General features: G+C 39.0%; 1 protein-coding gene across 2 annotated transcripts in view; it reads right to left on the reverse strand.

Moving 5' to 3' along the window:
• C7 (complement C7) overlaps positions 1 to 18348 on the reverse strand; it is a 57395-nt gene extending 39047 nt beyond the window's left edge. The window contains exons 1-6 of one of the 2 annotated variants that reach the window (XM_043599302.1): positions 18161 to 18348; positions 14193 to 14248; positions 11694 to 11769; positions 6329 to 6470; positions 3578 to 3725; positions 2386 to 2524 (exon numbers count right to left, since the gene is read on the reverse strand). In XM_043599302.1, the coding sequence (XP_043455237.1) occupies positions 2386 to 2524; positions 3578 to 3725; positions 6329 to 6470; positions 11694 to 11769; positions 14193 to 14248; positions 18161 to 18166 (567 nt within the window). In that variant the 5' untranslated portion in view covers positions 18167 to 18348. The remainder of the gene's footprint in view (positions 1 to 2385; positions 2525 to 3577; positions 3726 to 6328; positions 6471 to 11693; positions 11770 to 14192; positions 14249 to 18160) is intronic. The other variant, XM_043599311.1, reaches the window with a different exon arrangement.
• Between the last annotated feature and the right edge of the window lie 1480 nt (positions 18349 to 19828).

Consider the following 19828-nt stretch of genomic DNA (forward strand, 5'->3'; position numbering starts at 1 on the left):
ATGTCAATCCAAAAACCAAGCCATGCTGAGGGAAATGAATGTCAGGATTATGCTGTTATTAAATTATTTCTCTTCTTCAGAAACTGCAGACTTCCAGCATGTCTATCCTCCAACTATGTCAGAAATTCTCTCATTATTTTCTCTGCTCTGTAACATTCTAAATTTGATCCAAAAATATATATGCAATTATCCCTCTTATAATTATGAAGAATTATCAACCCATCCTCCTAGGAATAGGAGAAAAAAATTTTCTACATATGCCTATGTCACATTCTCCCTTCTGGCCAATGGTTAAATTACAATACATATTATACACCGTATAGAATTTAGAGTTGAAAAAGCAGTTAAATACAAGATACTGGGAGAGTAAAACATACTAGAAAAACAAAGGGCTGTGAGGTCTGACAGGCTGGATCCAAGCTGTACTACTTAACTAATTTGGCGATTTAGAGCAAGTCAGCTGGAGTCCTCTGAGCCTCAATTTCTACATATATACAATAGTAAAATATTACTTACCTTCCAAAGATGTTATGAGGATTAAACCTATACAAATTGCCTAAAACAGTACAGATGCCAGAGTAGGTAATCAAAAATTGGTACCTATCATTATTTTTCAGATCAGTTTCACTTTCCATTTTCATGATACAATAACTCTTAAATATAACTTATTCTGTTGTAAGTCAGAGGATGATGCTGTTTGCTGTTTATAATCAAAATTGCATTCTGAAGGGGGTTTATTTTGGTAAACGAAAAGCCCTTCTATCTGAACATCCCAATAGTTTTAGTTTACAAATTCGGGACTAAGAGATAAGAAGCACTGAACTGGAAATTTTTAGAATTCTGGGAAGAAGGGAGGAAAGAAATGAGAGAGGAGATCCTGGAAGAAGAGAACAAGATGCCAAAATGAGATGAGGCCAGAAATCTTGATCTGTTGAGGTTCTAGAAAGACAGATGTTTTGGATGCCTGAGCAGCTTAGTTAACTGAGCATCCAACTCTTGATTTCGGCTCAGATCATGATCCCAGGGTCATGGGATCGAGCACTGCATTGGGCTCCATGCTGAGCATGGAGCCTGCTTAAGATTCTTTCTCCCTCTGCCCCTCTCCCCTACTGGCACTCTAAGGACAGATGTTTTAAGACAGAGGATGTCCACCATTTTTGTGGAATGTGTTGGCACTACTCCAACAGAATATCCCCTTCCAATGTTCAGGATTCTCCCCCTAAAGCCATAACTGTTTTTTGTGTGAGTGGATTTTGTGTTGAAATCATGGAATAGAATGAGGTTAGGCATGTGTGACAGAAACAGCTTGCAAGAAGCAGAAGCCTGGAAAGAAGACCCTGAGACCTTAAGGAAAATTTAAAAGTCTAACAATACAGACGTTCACAAGGATATGGAGCACAGGGCACCCTTCCACATTGCAGATCGGGTATTAATTGATGATTCATCCATTTTGGAAACTTTACTGAGTAAAGTGTAACCTATGATAACCTGCAAGGCAGCAATCCAAGTACCAGGTGTATGCCCTAGAGAAAATCTAGTTCATTTGCATGGAACTCATGCACAAGAATGTGCAAGGCAATTTCATAAGAAAAAAGTAGAACCAGCAATAAAAACGGCATCTAGATTAACATGAATAAATTTCAAAACTGTGATTTTTGAGGGGGGAAAAAGTCATAGAAGAACATATACTATAAGATTTACTTACATAAATGGCAAAAAATAGATAAAACTAATCACAAATTTTTATGTAGGGACAAATACATATGACATAAACATATACAGAAAAACAAAGAAGTGGTTAATACAAAACAGAAGATGGTGGTTTGTCAGAGTTGGGAGGATGTGACCAGAGAGGGGTAGATGGGAGCCTTTAAGTCATTGGCAATATTCTATTTCTTAAGGTACGTGGTTGGCATATATGAGTATTCATCTAATTAGTTTTCTTCAAACTGTATGTTTATGTTACTTCCACTGTTTTGCATATATGAAATAGTTTACAATTTAACAGTAAAAGCATTTTTAAGTGAGCTGACACTGTGGCAGTGGCGAAGAGATTATCATGACCAGTTATGGCCAGGGCCTTGAGCTTTGACACTGTACAGGAACAGACCATCCTATTTGGGTCCCATGTGGTCCATGGACTTGAAAATGAGGCAAAAGAATATTTCAGCTTAAATGAGACAAATTAAAGTATCATTTCCCCGTACCACAGAGTTAAAGAATATGTGTTCTTTCTAAGCCCATATAAATCATTTATAAGAATTGATCAAATATTAGTACACAAATAAATTCTCAACAAATACCAAAAAATCAATATCACATAAATAATGACCTCTGGCAATAATTCACAGATTAAAAATAAATTAAATCAGTGAAATTAAGTACCTGGAATGTATAGGAGAGGATATTTCCACTCAGTCTATAAAAATCTCTTCCATCCCCACTAAACACCTTTCTGCATTGACCACCAAAACTTTTAGTATTAATGACTTTGTTCCTAAACTGGCCAGTGAGTTCGTTGTAACTGTTTAAAAAAAAAAAAAAAAGGAGGAAGGAAGGAAGAAAAGATGGTTAGAAATCAGAAATAGCAGTTTCTGAAAAAGAACTTCCAGAAATTTTTGAAATATAGTGAAGTATCTCTTTGAGAGAGCTCAAATAAAAAGAACAATGTCCTAATGCATACCATATATTATCCAACCTCCCCTGGGTGGTATAATAGCTAAAACTAATAACTGGAGAAATCCAACATCCTTCAGCCTAAGAACATGTTTGGAAAACATAGCCCTTTTGTATTTATGGCAACAGCTGGTTTTGAGTTGAATCTATAAATAAAACCAATACAATTAAGATGACTCTTGAGGAGAAAGAACTTTCTACAACAAATTTCAACTAATTTGCCTCTTAGTATACTGAATGGTATACTCTTTAGAGTAATTTTACCATTTTTCTGTTAATGAATTTTAAACTATGATAGAAAAGCCACTTCTATCACTCTAAAATAGACAGTTTTAAAGTCTTGAAATCTTCAACTTGGATCTGACCCTCAAAATTCCTCAGAATTCTTTTTGGAAAGACAAACATGGGATTGTCCCAACTTCACTTGAAAATGAAAGTTCCCAGCCAGTTCAGACAATTACTTTTCAAGCCTCAATATTCCAATACGTTACTTTCTCTCTTCTTTCTCTGTTCTTACTCTATTGTCTCTTCATTCTCATAAGGAGCCTCACATCAGTGTCATTGAATCAATTCTCTCCCTCTGTCTCTCTCTATTTCTACCTCTCTCCCATAGGGTGACCAGCTATCCAGGTTTCCCCAGGTCTGAGGGGTGTCCCTGGACATAGGATCTCCAGCGCTAAAAGCAGGACAGTCTAGGGACAATTGGACACTCTGCATTTACCACATTTTCAAGTATACAGGTATGAATGAAAAAATGTTTCAGGATGTGGCAAAGAGCTCTGAGCCAAAGGCTGAGCTATTAGGTGATTTGTTATCAGACTTACCAAACCATAAAATAAAACAAAACAAAATGAAAAGCTACTATCCATCAATATGCACAGAAAACTGGCCAGCACCTTACCCATTTCCAGTAAGTTCTATGTTGGGAGGAGGTTTATCAAGGTCACACGAAGGTCTGCTTTCTAAGTCCTCACATCTGTCTTCATCAGCGCTATCCTCTTCACAGTCAGAATCCCCATTGCAAACCAAAGATTTGCTGATGCACTGGCCTGTACACAAGATAAGCACCATAAATGAATGAATGAATGAATGAATGAATGAATGAATAAATAAATAAATAAATAAATAAAAGAGGGAAGAAGGTAACAACTACCTGGGATCAAAAGGGTTTTGCCTTTGATTCCCAAAATTGTATTAATATTCTAATATGAATTTGAGATCAGTCCTCAAGATGTCCAGGAAAAGACTGGTGATTATTTGGGTCCTCATATTACAATACACAAAACTGATTCTGACCTCAGCTGGACACAAAATTGAAAATAGAAGCTGAATTCAAATTCCAGGCTCTCGAGCCAAAGCATAAGAGACTGTTAAAAACTGAGAACAGGGGTGCCTGGGTGGCTCAGTCGGTTGAGCTTCCGACTTCGGCTCAGGTCATGATCTCACGGTCTGTGAGTTCGAGCCCCGCGTCGGGCTCTGTGCTGACAGCTCAGAGCCTGGAGCCTGCTTCAGATTCTGTGTCCCCTCTCTCTCTGACCCTCCCTCGTTCATGCTCTGTCTCTCTCTGTCTCAAAAATAAATAAACATTAAAAAAAAAAAACTGAGAACAAACTGAGGGTTGATGGGGGGTGGGAGGGAGAGGAGGGTGGGTGATGGGTATTGAGGAGGGCACCTTTTGGGATGAGCACTAGGTGTTGTATGGAAACCAATTTGACAATAAATTTCATATATTAAAAAAACAAAAAAACAAAAAAACAAATTCCAGGCTCTCACCCATAACCAAGCAGTTTGTCTGAATCTTCCAGAATCAAACAGTGCCGACCACTGGGAAGATAGATTGACATTCTGCCCTTCAACTTTCAGTTTATTTTTTGCCATCACTGACCAAGATGTCAAAGCCCTGCTTCTTTTGGTGATTTGATGTGTAAGCTTTTGAGAGCATAGAAACTGGATCAAAAGGTTAACATTCATCACGTCTTTAGCATATACTCTGTGCAAGACACTCTTCCAGGTGTTAGGTACAAATATAAATAAAAATGGTATGCTGGGCTTTTCATATACTTTACAAGCTAACAGAAAGGACTATGAAGACATAGATCATTATAATTTAGCAACGTAATTGCTATGATAGACATACATCCCAGGAATCAAGGAAGCACTGGAGGGTATCAGATGATCTAACCCTTGCCTACCTCCCCAGCATCCTCTCCAGCCATTCTCCTACCAGCTTCTGATGCGACAGTCACACCTGCATGAATAAAAGGCCAGGCTTCTGTCATCTCCACTGACCTTGCACTTACGGTTCCCTCAGACTAGAAGGGTTTCTCTACCTGTCACCAACCTGTCCTTCAAGAACCAAATTAAACATCATCTCCTCTTAGAGACCATCCCTCCTCCACAGGCTATAGTGCATGTCCTTCCTCTGTGTCCTCATAGTGTGCATTGCATGCAACTGTCCTGACGGTATAGCATGCATCCCACTATGCTCTCACTCAATCCGATCCAATGTTGTGGACAGTCTACTATGTACCAAGTATTCCAGATGCAAAAATTAAAGCAACAGGGGCACCTGGGTGGCTCAGTCAGTTACGTGTCTGACTTCGGCTCAGGTCATATCTGGTGGTTTGTGAGTTTGAGCCCCGCGTCAGGCTCTGTGCTGACAGCTCGGACCCTGGAGCCTGCTTCGGATTCCGTGTTTCCCCCTCTCTCAGCCCCTCCCTGCTCCCATTCTGTCTGTCTCTCTTTCTCAAAAATAAATAAACATTAAAAAATTAAAGCAATATAATCCATATCCTCAAGGAGTTCACTGTCTCCAAGAGAGATAACCAGGCCAGTAAATTCTCCAGATTACAGATAGTACAATGTATGTAGGGAACACAGAGAAGTGATTTGTTAGTTATCTGTATCAGTTGGGAAGTTAAGGAATGCTTCTGAAAAGAGGAGTCACCTGATCTGGGTTTTGAAAGTAAAATAGGAGTTTGACAGGTCTTGTTGAGGAGCACTTCTAATACAGAGATTAATTATGAACTATTCTGTGCATAAACTTTAATATTTTTCAGGGAAGAGGCTAAGCATTTCATTTGTATATCCACAGTCCTTACCACTGTATCTGGAACATAGTAACAATAATGAATATTTGGTAAACGTTGTTGAATTAACCTCACTGCACAAATGATACATAAACACTAGGTCAAATAATACTCAATGCCAAAACTTGAAATTGTGTTTCAATCACCCTGTGTATAGGAGTGACCTGTATTACTCCTTGATTAGCTAATTAGAGTTGCTTCTCTTGTAAACATAATGATAATTTGGGCAGTAAACATTGTTTTTGCCTAATCTCGGTGTACCGGACTCACTCTACATCTCCGCCAACAATGCAATGTCAAGAACTGTTTGGGTCTGGCAACAGCCATATTTCTTTTCAAAGAAGTGAGGAGTATCCTTACCTTTCTTACCAGATGCCTCCTCTTGCATTCTAAATAATGATAGCTGAGTATGTAATTAATATGCCAATAAAAATCCTGATATTGGCCTGAAATTAATTTTAAGGCCGATACACATTCAGTAAAAGTCAACAAACACATACTGAGCAAGTTAACCAAATAGCATTTGAAATTACACTCTGCCTGCCAAGCCTATGAAAACATACCTGAAAAACACCTGAAACGCTCTCCACATCCCTCTTCCGTTGGACATCCTCGGGTAGGTTCACACGATTGTGTTTCAAATGCATTTCCGACACAGGGATGGCCGCCATACTGTCCGTAAACAGCTATTGACCGCCTGCGAGTCTAAACACAGAACAGGTAGTACTTTCTGATATCTCCTTTCCTTTATCTGAGAAACAAATCTGAGAGAAATTAATGCAATTGAAGAAACAGCGTTCGGGAAATTGTTCTGGTGTTCCACAGATGTAAAACCTCCCAAATCAATAAACCCACAGACCTACTTGTCCTGGAGTGTGTGACAAGTGACACTTGGATTATTATTTGTGACATTCTCCCAGCTATGTATTTATTCTCAGGGTTGAGTATTTAAAAAATAATAGTAATAAAAACAGTGGCTCTTAAAAAAAGCAACTTGAAAGAGTTAGCTGGGTAGACATATAAGCAAATAGGTTACGATATAGAACGTTTAATGTTTCTGCTCAAGCTGTGTGCCAACTAGAAAGGAGAAATGGATTTTGTCAGAGGGCGGGAAGGAAACTGGGAACAATGGTTAAGAAGTAAAGTTAGAAAAACCTTTAGAGGGGTACCTGGGTTCAGGTGGGTTCAGGGGCCGACTCTTGATTTGGGCTCAGGTCATAATCTCAGAGTCGTGAGACTGAGCCCCATGTGGTGCTCTGCACTGGGCAAGGAGCCTGCTTGAGATTCTCTTTCTCTCTCCCTCTGCGCCTCCCTGGCTCATGTGTACCCAGGTGCACTCTCATTCTCTCTCTCAAAAAAATAAAAAATAAAAAATAACTCTTAAAAAAAAAAGGAAAAAAAAACTTTAGAAAAATGGTGGCAATTGATTTGTGCTGAATGTTAAGCCTTCTTCAGGAAGGCAACGCAAAATAAATCTGGAGAGAAAGATGCTAATATGGAAGTCAAATTTACAGTACAGAAACCTCGGTCATCCAAAGGTGAAGCTACCTCTGCAACGGAATTTTACTAGATAATAAAAATCACTGGCCTCTGAAGTGGGAAATATGTCAAAGGCAAATCTCTGGGAGAGAAAGTATGGGAAAATTGAGGAAATCATCAAGCCAACCGAGAAACACCTAAGTCATCCTAAAGTTCATTTTATCAATGTGAACACATATATCTAACACTTAAACAAAAAGAAAGGTCCACAAAATCCTTTTCCTGCCCAACAGCAATCAAAGATGCATCACTTAAGCCTCTTCCTGTACTCATCTTTTCCCCATTAAAAAAAAAAAAAAATAGAATCTGACATTCCAGAGAATTTAAACCTTGAGCAAAGATCAACAGGGAAGACTGGATCTACAAACTGATGTGGGGTCAGAAGCGAACGGTCAAGAAAGAATTCTTGAGCAACTACATGGATGGAACTGGAGGGTATTATGCTAAGTGAAATTAGTCAGAGAAAGACAAAAATCATATGACTTCACTCATATGAGGACTTTAAGAGACAAAACAGATGAGCATAAGGGAAGGGAAACAAAAATAATATAAAAACAGGGAGGGGGACAAAACAGAAGAGACTCATAAATATGGAGAACAAACTGAGGGCTACGGGAGGGCTTGTGGGAGGGGGGATGGGCTAAATGGGTAAGGGACACTAAGGAATCTACTTCTGAAATCATTGTCACACTAAATACTAACTAATTTGGATGTAAATTTAAAAAAATAAAAAATAAAACAAAATTAAAAAGAAATTAAAAATTAAAAAAATTAAAAAGGAAAAAGAAAAAAGTAAAAAGTAAAAAAAAAAAGAAAGAAAGAAAGAATTCTTGAGACATTTTTGGTGCAAAAAGGTGCTTTTATTATAGCACGGGGACAGGGCCCGTGGGGAGAAAGAGCTGCACTTTTACCATGTGAAGATGCTGGTTATTATATTAAGTGCTCAAAGGGGAGGGGACGTGCAGGGAATATTAGATCATAAATGTCTTTTTCAAATTTCTACTCTTAAAAGTAGTTTCACAGGATTTCTCCGATGCTTATCATTCAGCTTGATATTAACAAGTGAGATGAACAGTCATGAGACTCTAAGAATGCAGCAACCAGCACATATTTGATACTTATCGGAACTACGCAGGCTATAGGTCAGCCTTCTGGGCTAAATGCGAACACATTTTTGCTTCTATCCCTCATCACAAACCAACGTTGAATCTCTTCACCCATCCTAAACTGGGTTAGAAGTGGGGACTCATTGGGACAAAGGGTCACGGTAATGCAGTTTGATCTCTGAGCAGCTGTGTGTCAACCTGGGCCTGGTGCTGGCACCTTCCATTGTATCTGAGCAGAGGAGCCATGGAGGAATATGAGTGGGGAATAGAACTCAGTGCAGTTCCTTCATAAGTTCCTAGTTTCTGTATTTGATTGATGAAGACGCCTCTCATAATGTGTCTTATTAAATTATCCTTTTCTGAAGTTCTAAAGCACAGATTGTGTTGTTCATCTAAGTAATGCTTCCCTCTCTCCACATACAAGGATGACCTCAACAGCTGCCCACTGTGAGCAGCCATATTCTCACCTGACAACTTCTGATCTTATGACCCCGTTTCCATTTTCACTTGTCTCTCTCTGGATGAAAATGTTGTCGTTACCATCTAGGGATGTAATCATTGCATGATGACCTTCATGCAAAGAAAAAAATTACTAATATGAAAAATACCTCTCATCCCTTTCTATTTAGTGTTCTTTCTTAGCTTGTTTTTAAATTATAAAAATGTTTTCTGTGGTCAGTATTTGATTTTTGCCTTGTTATTCATGGACCCATTTGCCTGTCTGTATTCAGAGTAGTCATCTATTTGCCCAAAGCCAAATTCCACACTCGAGTAACTGGTTTTGTAAATACCACTCATGTAGGTACTAAATGTTTGATGAAAATGATGATTATGATGATGCTTCAAAACAGAAATTATCAGGGCACCTGGGTGGCTCAGTCGGTTAAGCATCCAACTTCAGCTCAGGTCATGATCTCACAATTTGTGGGTTCGACCCCCTCCTCAGGCTCTGTGCTGACAGCTCGGAGCCTGCCCCTCCCCTGCTTGTGCTCTGTCTCTCTCTCTCTCAAAAATAAACATCTAAAAAAATTGTTTTGATAAAATAAAAAAAAATAAAACAGAAATTATCTCCTATAATACAGTTCTGTTATTTTAAGAATTAAAAAGTGATTTTTAAATACACATTTTTATTCAAGCTGAACCACCTTTAAAATATTTTGCAACTATAGAATCATGCTATAGACCTGAAACTAATATAAATGTTATGTGTTAAGTATATCTCAATAAAAACACTTATTCATTCAAATATTTAGAATCTTTAACATGAACATTATATTTGTGGAAGTTGTCCTAAGAAAATTATCAGAAAAGAGGACAGATTTCTATGTACAAAAATATTCACTCAAGTTTCACTCAAACAAAAATGTAGATAATCTAAATCTCAAACAATATGAAAGTGGATACATAAGATGGGTATATTCATATAACGGCAAATAATACAGCTGTTAAAATTCACGCTGAGAGTATCATGGTAAAATAGTAGAATATAGGGGTACCTGGCTGGCTTAGTCTGTGGAGCATATGACTCTTGATCTCGAGGTCATGAGTTTGAGCCCCACGTGTGGCATGGAGTTTACCTTAAAAGCAATTTTTTTAATAAACAAATAAAGGGGTGTCTACATGTTCAGTCGGTTGAGCATCCTACTCCTGATTTCGGCTCAGGTCATGATCCCAGGCTCGTAGGATTGAGCCCCACATTGGGCTCAGTACTGAGCATGGAACCTGCGTAAGATTCTCTCTCTCCCTCTGTCTCTACCCAGCTTGTGCTCTCTCTCTCTAAAAGTTTTAATAAACAAACAAACAAAAATTTTTAAATAGTAGAATATAAAACTTTAATCAAACAATTGTATTTTTAAAAATTATAAACAGGGGCGCCTGGGTGGCTTGGTTGGTTAAGCGTCCGCCTTCCGCTCAGGTCATGATCTCACGGTCCATAAGTTCAAGCCCCGCGTCAGGCTCTGGGCTGACAGCTCAGAGCCTGGAGCCTGTTTCAGATTCTGTGTCTCCCTCTCTCTCTGCCCCTCCCCTGTTCATTCTCTCTCTCTGTCTCAAAAATAAATAAATGTTAAAAAAAATTAAAAAAAATTATAAACATAGAGAAAGAAGATAAATTGAAAGAATAAATACCAAAATGATGGTATATTGGTTTCTTTTAAAAATTTTTTCTTAATGTCTATTCATTTTTGAGAGAGAGAAAAAAAAGAGAGAGAGAGAGAGAGAGAGAGTATAAGTGGGGGAGGAGCAGAGAGAGACACACACACAGAATGTGAAGCAGGCTGCAGGTTCCGAGCTGTCAGCACAGACATGTGCCCATTGCGGGGCTCAAACTCATGAACTGTGAAATCATGACCTGAGCTGAAGTCGGACACTTAACCAACTGAGCCACACAGGCACCTCTAAAATCTCATGCTTTTTTTTTTTTTAAGTGGGCTTCATACCCAGTGTGGAGCCCAACGCAGGACTTGAACTCAGGACCCCGAGATCATAACCTGAGCTGAGATTAGGAGTCAGGCGCTTAACCAACTGAGCCATCCAGACACCCCTGGTTTCTTTTAAATGGTAAAATTGTAAATAGTGTTTTCTTTATTTAGACCTTCCTGTTTCCTCCAATGAATAACTTATAAGGAAAAAAAAAAACACTTTTAGAAGTACTTTATAATCTCCAGATCAAGTCCAGTATTTTATTTGTATTACTCAGAAATTAAAGTTTAAAAAGTTTAAAAATACAGGGACACCTGCCTGGCTCAGTCAGTAGAACAGGTGATTCTTAATCTTGGGGTTGTGGGTTTGAGCTCCACCTTGGGTGTAGAGATTACTTAAATATAAAATCTTTTTTAAAAAGGTGCAAATGTTTCATTTTTCATGATCATTCAGTTCATTAGGTAAAACAAAGTTTTGCTACTCATTAGCGTTCCTTTCAAATAAGAAGAAAAGTTGAACCCAGTAAATATGAAACAGATTTTGAATTACCTACTATCTTCATTTCATGCTACTCTATTCCTCTAATTAAAGAGTTCTCTAGTTAAAGAGTTAGTGAATTGCTATACCCTGTGTATATTTCTAGGCTCAAATGTAAGATTTAGAAAAGTCCTGCAAGAAAAATAGGAAACACAGAAATTACTTTATTACATTATTAATCACTAGAGTCATACTTTTCTCCCTTTAAAACTACCAATTATATTTTCAACATAAAAAATAACATTCAAAAGCTAATGTCATTTTGTCCATATGTAAGGTATTTCTGCATAGGAAACAATAAATACAAAGTTTTGTATGGTCCTACCTGAGTCTTGGTACAACCACTGCATTCTGACCACAGGGCATAGGAATCCCACTGGCAATTGACTGGAGAGGAAGCACTGCCAAATTATGATAAATCAGGTAGAAAGATAATGGGGGGGAGGGGGCACAAAGAGCAGTTAAAAATATTTCAAAAAAAATAATTGCTTTACAATTTTTTAAGAGACATCAAAAGTATCCCAAGATCTATAAAAATACATGTGGAAGGAACCAACTTTTCTCAAGATTAATGCTTATCAAGCATCTATAATGTACCAGGCACTATTTAGATACTAAAGTTGTAGACACTTGGGGTGCCTGGGTGGCGCAGTCGGTTAAGCGTCCGACTTTAGCCAGGTCACGATCTCGCGGTCCGTGAGTTCGAGCCCCGTGTCAGGCTCTGGGCTGATGGCTCAGAGCCTGGAGCCTGTTTCCGATTCTGTGTCTCCCTCTCTCTCTGCCCCTCCCCCGTTCATGCTCTGTCTCTCTCTGTCCCAAAAATAAATAAACGTTGAAAAAAAAATTTTTTTTAAGTTGTAGACACAATAACAGAGAGATCACTGACCATTGATAGAGAAGAGGACAAAGACACATATGTAAACAAATAATTATAATATAATAATACAAACATGATCCATAATGCAATGTACCTACTTTGATCAATTTCATAACAAAAATGTATACAGTATAATGTGTTATGGAAATATAGATAAAGGAGTGTTCACAGTTGGAAGGGTAAGTGACAACTTGTGGGAGGAAGGTATACGGTCTTTGAAAGGATTCTGGGGGCGCCTGGGTGGCGCAGTCGGTTAAGAGTCCGACTTTAGCCAGGTCACGATCTCTCGGTCCGTGAGTTCGAGCCCCGTGTCAGGCTCTGGGCTGATGGCTCAGAGCCTGGAGCCTGTTTCCGATTCTGTGTCTCCCTCTCTCTCTGCCCCTCCCCCGTTCATGCTCTGTCTCTCTCTGTCCCAAAAATAAATAAACATTGAAAAAAATTAAAAAAAAAAAAAATGAAAGGATTCTGAATAATGAACTGAAGAGTTATAACAGAAACTCTTAAGTGGAAGACAAAAGGCTCTAAAAAGACCCTATCAGAAGAGAAAAACTAAGAACTGGCAAAGATGAAATGGACAGAAATTGATTTTTAAATATTCCCCCTGTGCATTTAGGCTACTCCTCAAGAACACATCCAAGTAGCGTCCATTTGAGCTTAAACAATTCTGCTCCACTAAAATACATGAAGAATGGAGAATCTGTCGTGTGATGCTTAACTCCAGCTTTGTAGAGAGCATATCATGACTTCATCCTCAGCGATTAAGGAAGTCTAACTTAAAGCATATTTTACAAGGGGTAAAGGAAATCAGAATCCTGATTTCTGGATTTTGAGCAGATTCCTAGCCTTGGGACACCTTCAGTCAAGGTGATTTGTGCTTATCTTAAGCCTGTGAGGTGATCCTGAAAGTAAGAAGTTTGATCTGAAGTGCATGTGCCTCTCATGCTTTTTTTTCAAGCCAAACTTGCTAACTTGTAGTCTTGACATGGCGCCAATGATTCAAATGCCTCACTGTTTTTGACCCTTAAACAATAGGAACTTGCTATTGTTCTATGTTGTGCTCCAGGGACAGGCAGAGACCTTCCCCAAACACTGAGGCTTAGGAAGGGAAGCCAGCTTGGTCTCATCTCTCTGTGCTCCCACAGTATCCCATGCAGGCCTGTCCCAGAGGCCTACCACATTTATATTGACATCAACCGTTTCAAGATCTGTATCACCCAGTGGACTCTCAGACACTTGGCCCCCTTTGTGTCCCCAGTCACCATCACGACCCCTGACACATATTCTGTAGTTTGAAAACATGAACTGACCTGGTCCTATCCCATCAAACTGAAAGTGAAAGCAAGAGAAAGCCATGAATAAATGATGGTGGCTTTTTTCCAGGTCTCAAGAGTCAGCACACCTATTTTCTTAAAAAAAAAAAAAAAAAATCTCTCAACCAGACGGAAGTTACCCTTGTGGGGAACAGAGCATAATGTATAGACTTGTCAAATTACTATGTTGTACACCTGAAATTAATATAACATTGTGTATCAACTGTATTTCAATTAAGAAAAAAAAAAACTCTCAACCTTTAAAATCCAAAGAATGTTTTGCAATGACTACATTTAAAGATCACATTCTACTCCAAGATGTGTTAATTCTAAGGTCGGTGCAATTCTCTGAATTGCAGGTACAATCATGGTACTGGAACAAGAAGAAAACTTTGAGGTAGTTTTAGTCTTCAAGTTTCTTCCTTATGGGAAATAAAATAAAGTAAAATAAGAATGAGAATAAACAAGCTTTTGCTATCATTGCCTGTTCTCAAAACGCAGAAAGATAAGTGTTGAAGGGAAAAAGATGTTCAGGCTGCAATGTTAAAATCAGGCCATATGATAAAGAACTTCCTAAAAATAAAAAAAAATAATAATGATTTTTAATGATCTCCAATACAATCCAAAACATTCTCACCTTGAAAAAATTTGGAACTCTCCTGCAAATCCCACCAAGATGAAAAAACTTATTGCCTGGGGGGAGAATAAAGCATTGTTTTAGTTTATATTTCTTTAATGAGTTGAAAGTGAATACATTTGTGCAAGTCAAGATTTGTGAGTTGTGAATATAAAGAAGGAAAGAAGCATGGAGAAGGCTCCATGACTCTGTTTGTCCTTTAAGTTTCCATTTTAAATAAAAGTTTAATACAATTCTGTTGAGCTCACCTCTTACTATTCATTTCTGTAAAGAAGGCTAGGGACTGGGGAACATCATAGCCAAGCAAATAGAAAATGTAGCTCATTAGAGCATTTCTTTAAGGACCCATCATCTTTTCATTCCTTTCTCTACCCTCCTTCACTCTAACTTCAACACATATAAAGACACCCAAAGAGGATGAAGCCTGGAAGAAAGACCAGCCAAAAGTGAGAAGTTAGAAGGGAAGTAAGTTTCATAAATGAAGAGTCAACCAAAAGTTGAGGCACATCCCCAGTCAGAGGGCCCGTGATCCTCACCCTGCCCCTTAGTTCTATGGGCAGCTCCTCTGGTTTTTAAAATACCTGTGAGGCCTGTTGCAATCATCTGTCCATGACAGCACCAGCCTAAATATTGAAGGTCACAAAATTGTATATAAAATGGCATTACATTTTGTTTGAAAAGTCAAACATAGGGGCACCTGGGTGGCGCAGTCGGTTAAGTGTCCGACTTCAGCCAGGTCACGATCTCGCGGTCTGAGAGTTCGAGCCCCGCGTCCGGCTCTGGGCTGATGGCTCAGAGCCTGGAGCCTGTTTCCGATTCTGTGTCTCCCTCTCTCTCTGACCCTCCCCCGTTCATGCTCTGTCTCTCTCTGTCCCAAAAATAAATAAACGTTGAAAAAATAATAATAATAAATAAATAAATAAATAAATAAATAAATAAATAAATAAAAGAAAAAGAAAAGTCAAACATGTATTAAAAACAAATCTAGAAAGAAATATAATAAAGGATAATAGTTCATTTCTGGCAATGAAATTATAAGTAATTTCTATTAACTTTTTTTTACTTTTATGTATTTCCCTACTTTGACAACTGAGGGTGTCCGGGAATATCATTCAAATCTTTCCTGGAGATTCTCCAAGGATATCAATTGTATTCAATATATAACCCAGTGTAAAAGTCCTTAAAACCATCTTACTCCATATTTTAACAGGCCAATATTCTTTCTCTTCTCCCTGACCTCCTCAAACCTTTTCTTTCAATGTATTTGTGGAGTGGCCTCCCAATATTTTTTCCAGATCCTTCTCCCTGCCTTCCTACATCACCTGCCATCTTATTAGGTATCTTCCTTTCAGTTGTAAAGTCCTAGTTGCCCACTTCTATCCTTTATTGTTCTCAGAAGCTTTTAGCCTATTATTCTGATTAGCATAACCAAACAGCTATGGGCATCCTGGAAATGAGTGGGGGGAGGTATGAATACTTATGTGATTTTTAAAAATGAGCAGGTAAAGCACATAACATAAAGCAACACCTTCTACAGGTTTTGTTTTTAATTAAAAATTACAAGGATTAAAAACAATTAAAAAAAAAAAACCTACAAGGGTTTGGGTTAATTTTTCTGTTTTTCAACAATATATCTTTACTCCATGCTGTCAACTTCTTTTTCCGTCCCTGGGAAACCCTATCTCCATAGCTTTATTAGTCACTCATAGGCACTAACAGATAGTCACATTTTTGGAAAACAAAGATTCTGAAACACTCTAACAGTCAAATTTCAATTCGATATCCAATTTTAAGTGTCTCTCCTACTCCTGGGTCCTGGATCCTCATAATGGGAGTGGGGTGGAGTCTGATTCCAAATTCCTCCTCCTTGTTCTGCTTTTCTTCTCGACATCCCCAGACTGCCTCTGTCTTCTTCAAAGTCACAGCAGCAGGAGAGGGACAAGAGCCAAAAAGGGTCTTGTGTGACTAATCCAGCTGGAGTCCATAATGGTGACCCAGGATGTGGTGAATATTTGAATGCCAAGTCTTTATCTCCCACTGTGTTTTTATGGTTCTTTGGATGGCCCCCATTGGTGATCTACAACCACTATGCTCTTGGCAAAAATGATTCATCTCTTTGTTTATCACACTTGACTCTCCCCAGTGCTTGCCTCCTGGGACTCCTTTTCCATATGGATGCTGCCTGTTGGAGTTGCTTCATCCTGCAGGCAGTTTCTCAGGCAGAAGCCCTGACAACCCAAGTCTGGCTCCTTTCTAAAGGTCCACATTGTATCCATGCGATACCTGCACACATCCTTATCCTGTCAGACTCTGGATGTCCAGAATGTAACCAATAATGCTATGTTGATTAACTCTGTTAAAGGCAGGCTAGGGAACCAGCCTGTGCCTTTAGATTTTCCCAGACATGACTAGAGTATGATTCCCTACATCCCCTATACTCTAAGGGGCACGATCCTGTATATTCTGGAGGATGGGGATAGCCAAAGGTCACTAGACACTATCCTTTTGTAAAACTGCTTTGAATGTCCAGTATCTCACTTTAAAATGTGGGGATACTGAGCACTTATTCTTCTTGGCCTTTGACTCTCAGTCAAAGCAGTCATCATGAAAAAATTCATTCTTAACAATCTATTATTACACGTGTTTTAAAAGAATTTCAATCAAGCTTTTAGGGAATATACATTTTTTTTCAGCAGTGTCTTTGCCAACACCTTCCCCATATACATACTCCTTATTGTAACTTCTGAAGATCTGCCTAATTACAAGGCAGTTCTGTTCATGAGTTACACAAGCTGAATCTATTAACCAAAAGAATTTCTTGAATTTGCTAGCTAAGTCCCTGAAAACAAGTCATCAAGTTATCATTTCCCACCTTCAGAAAGAGTATCTTAACAAATGGACAAGATAGAACAATCATAAATTAATAATAAATGATACTTGGGGCACCTGGGTGACTCAGTTGGTTAAGCAACTGACTTCGGCTCAAGTCACAACCTCACAGTTCATGGGTTCGAGCCCCGTGTTGGGCTCTGTGCTGACAGCTCAGAGCCTTGGAGCTGCTTCAAATTCTGTCTCCCTCTCTCTCTGCCCCTCCACTGTTTGTGCTCTTTCTCAAAAATAAATAAACATTTTAAAAACTTTTTAAAAATGATACAAAAATTGGGGCCCCTGCATGACTCAGTGGGTTGAGTGGCCAACTTCGGCTCGGGTCATGGTCTCATGGTTCATGAGTTCAAGCCCCACATGGGCTCGCTGCTGTCAGGGCAGTGCCTGTTTAGGTCCTCTGTCGCCGTCTCTCTCTGCCCCTCCTCTGCTTGTGTGCTCTCTCTCTCTGTCTCTGTCTCTCAAAAATAAATAAAACATTTAAAAAATAAATAAGTTGGAGTTGAAGTTGCTGTCTTTGGTCCTGTATTTAGTTGAATAGTAATTTTTCTAACATTTGGCTACATTGCACTGGGCCAACATGTACATTTGGTAAGCCTTTCATTGCATTCGTCTCTCTGTGTCTTCCACTCTCACATTCCTGACCCTTTGGTCCAGGATTCCAAATTCTAAAGTTCCAAGTTTCCGAACTCACTTTTCTATAAAGCTTTTAGATAAGTCAGATCATGGGGACTCATTGCATAGCTGCAAATCAAACAAACAAACAAAATACACGACAGGTATTTTTCCCTAAAAATAACAATGGCACTATTGTTTTCCTTGATGGCTTTCTCAGGACTTTCATAAACATAGTCTCCACTCTCATTTCCATACCTTCGAACCACTAATTTTACTGCAAAACAAGAAAAAGGAATTCACTTTGTCTGAATTGTTAAATATATTTAAATAAGGATTTTTTTAAGTTATCCCCATATCTTTCTCTTTCCTATCTCCCCATGTCTTCTCCTTATTTGAGCCATTTCAGGTAAGCCTCACTCCCTTTTGAGATTGCTTCACTTACAAAAGTAATGAAATTATTATCTTACCTTCATGTTTGGGAAAACACTCAGGGCAGAAGAAAGGAAGAAAATTTCCGCTGAGCGCCTGGTGAATTTTCAACAGTGGGAAGAGCCCAGCAGTGGGCTCTGTCCCTGTCTCTTCCTGCTGGGGATTAACTTGGCACTCACTCACAAACACAGCAAGTGGTTCTGAGACTTAGTTCCTACCCCAACCAGATTCTCTGGGGACACAAAGAGCCTGCCCCTGTACTTAGTTGGTGTCTTGAAGCCAGATGCTTCTTATCAATTTACACAGGCCTTAGCTACAGCCAGCTGGGACTGTTTGGCAATGTAGTTCTAAGAAAACATCTGTAAATCAAAAAAGGCAACAAATGTTCTCAGTTCAATGTTTAAGTGATTTTCAACCAAAGGAGACCGTGTACAAGGCAAAGGATAAGCCTCCTTCCTGTTTCAATCTTCTAAATGAAATAGATGTTTTCATGATTCTCTTAAAGTGTGTTGTACACCAAACTTTGAGATGAAAGGATTTAAATGCAGTTCTGTCACTCAGGAGGTAAATGGAACATTCTGGAGTAGAATTTCCACACCTCCCCCAACAAAAAGAAAGGAAAACAAAACAAACACCACCACCACCACACACACACACACACACACACACACACACACACACACACACATATACATATCCTAACACAATATTACATCCATGACTCACACTTGACTTTCACAGATGGATAAAAAAAAGCATATTTTGCAAACATATTTAAAAGCCTCACTAATTTTTCCCAAGTGCTTTCCCTATTCCGTTGACTTGCAGATCATCGTTGGAAAGTTCCTATCATGGTCATTAACTGTCCATTTTCCCTTCTTCAGTTATTGTCTTGTCTAACTCTGCTAGATCCTTGTTCCCCACAGCTTTGCATTTATTCTAGCAGTTCCCAACATCACTTCCAGAGGTTTCATGAATGCTGTATTTTATTTTTTTGCAAGATTTCAGATTTTCTATTTGTGAGAAGGCAGGGAGATGATTCATTTTCAGAAGTACCAAATAAAAGCTGTGCTGTCTAGGGCCAGCTGGGTGTCTCAGTTGGTTAAGCATCTGACTTGAGCTCAGGTCATGATCTCATGGCCCCTCGTCAGGCTCTGTGCTGACAGCTGGGAGCTATTAACCTATTAACCTATTAACAATAGGTTAATTTCCAACCTATTGGAAAATGTACAACACCCCCCCCCCCACCATGGAGTCCCAAATCCTTGGACATTTCACTTCCTGGTTCTTTCCCTCTTGGTTTGGCAAGGTTACTTTCGCAGTCTTTGCAATGAGCATGTGCCAAAGAACTGAAGTCTCTGCATCACCTCAAGGAATGTACATCAGACTACTTTTTGCCTTACATGGGCATAGGCATTGTCTGGGTAAGGCTGTAACCTCTGTAGTATTCAGTCAATGAGGAATCAGGGGAGGGACCTGCATAGTAGGAGATAAATTGTCTGCTGTAACCGCCCCGAGTGTGTCTGTCCATCAGACACCCGCTCTTGTAAGAACATTGATTAAAGCTTTGCTTTACCCGAGTCCCCACATCCCTCCTTCAATTGGAGCAGTGGGCTTATTTCTCACACTATTAAAGCTGAGCTAGGTTTTATTCACACAGTTTGGCCAAATATTCTGACACTTGCTACTAGGGTATTATGAGTGGG

This window comes from Prionailurus bengalensis, chromosome A1 (assembly GCF_016509475.1).
Source record: "Prionailurus bengalensis isolate Pbe53 chromosome A1, Fcat_Pben_1.1_paternal_pri, whole genome shotgun sequence".
Lineage (NCBI taxonomy): Eukaryota > Metazoa > Chordata > Mammalia > Carnivora > Felidae > Prionailurus > Prionailurus bengalensis.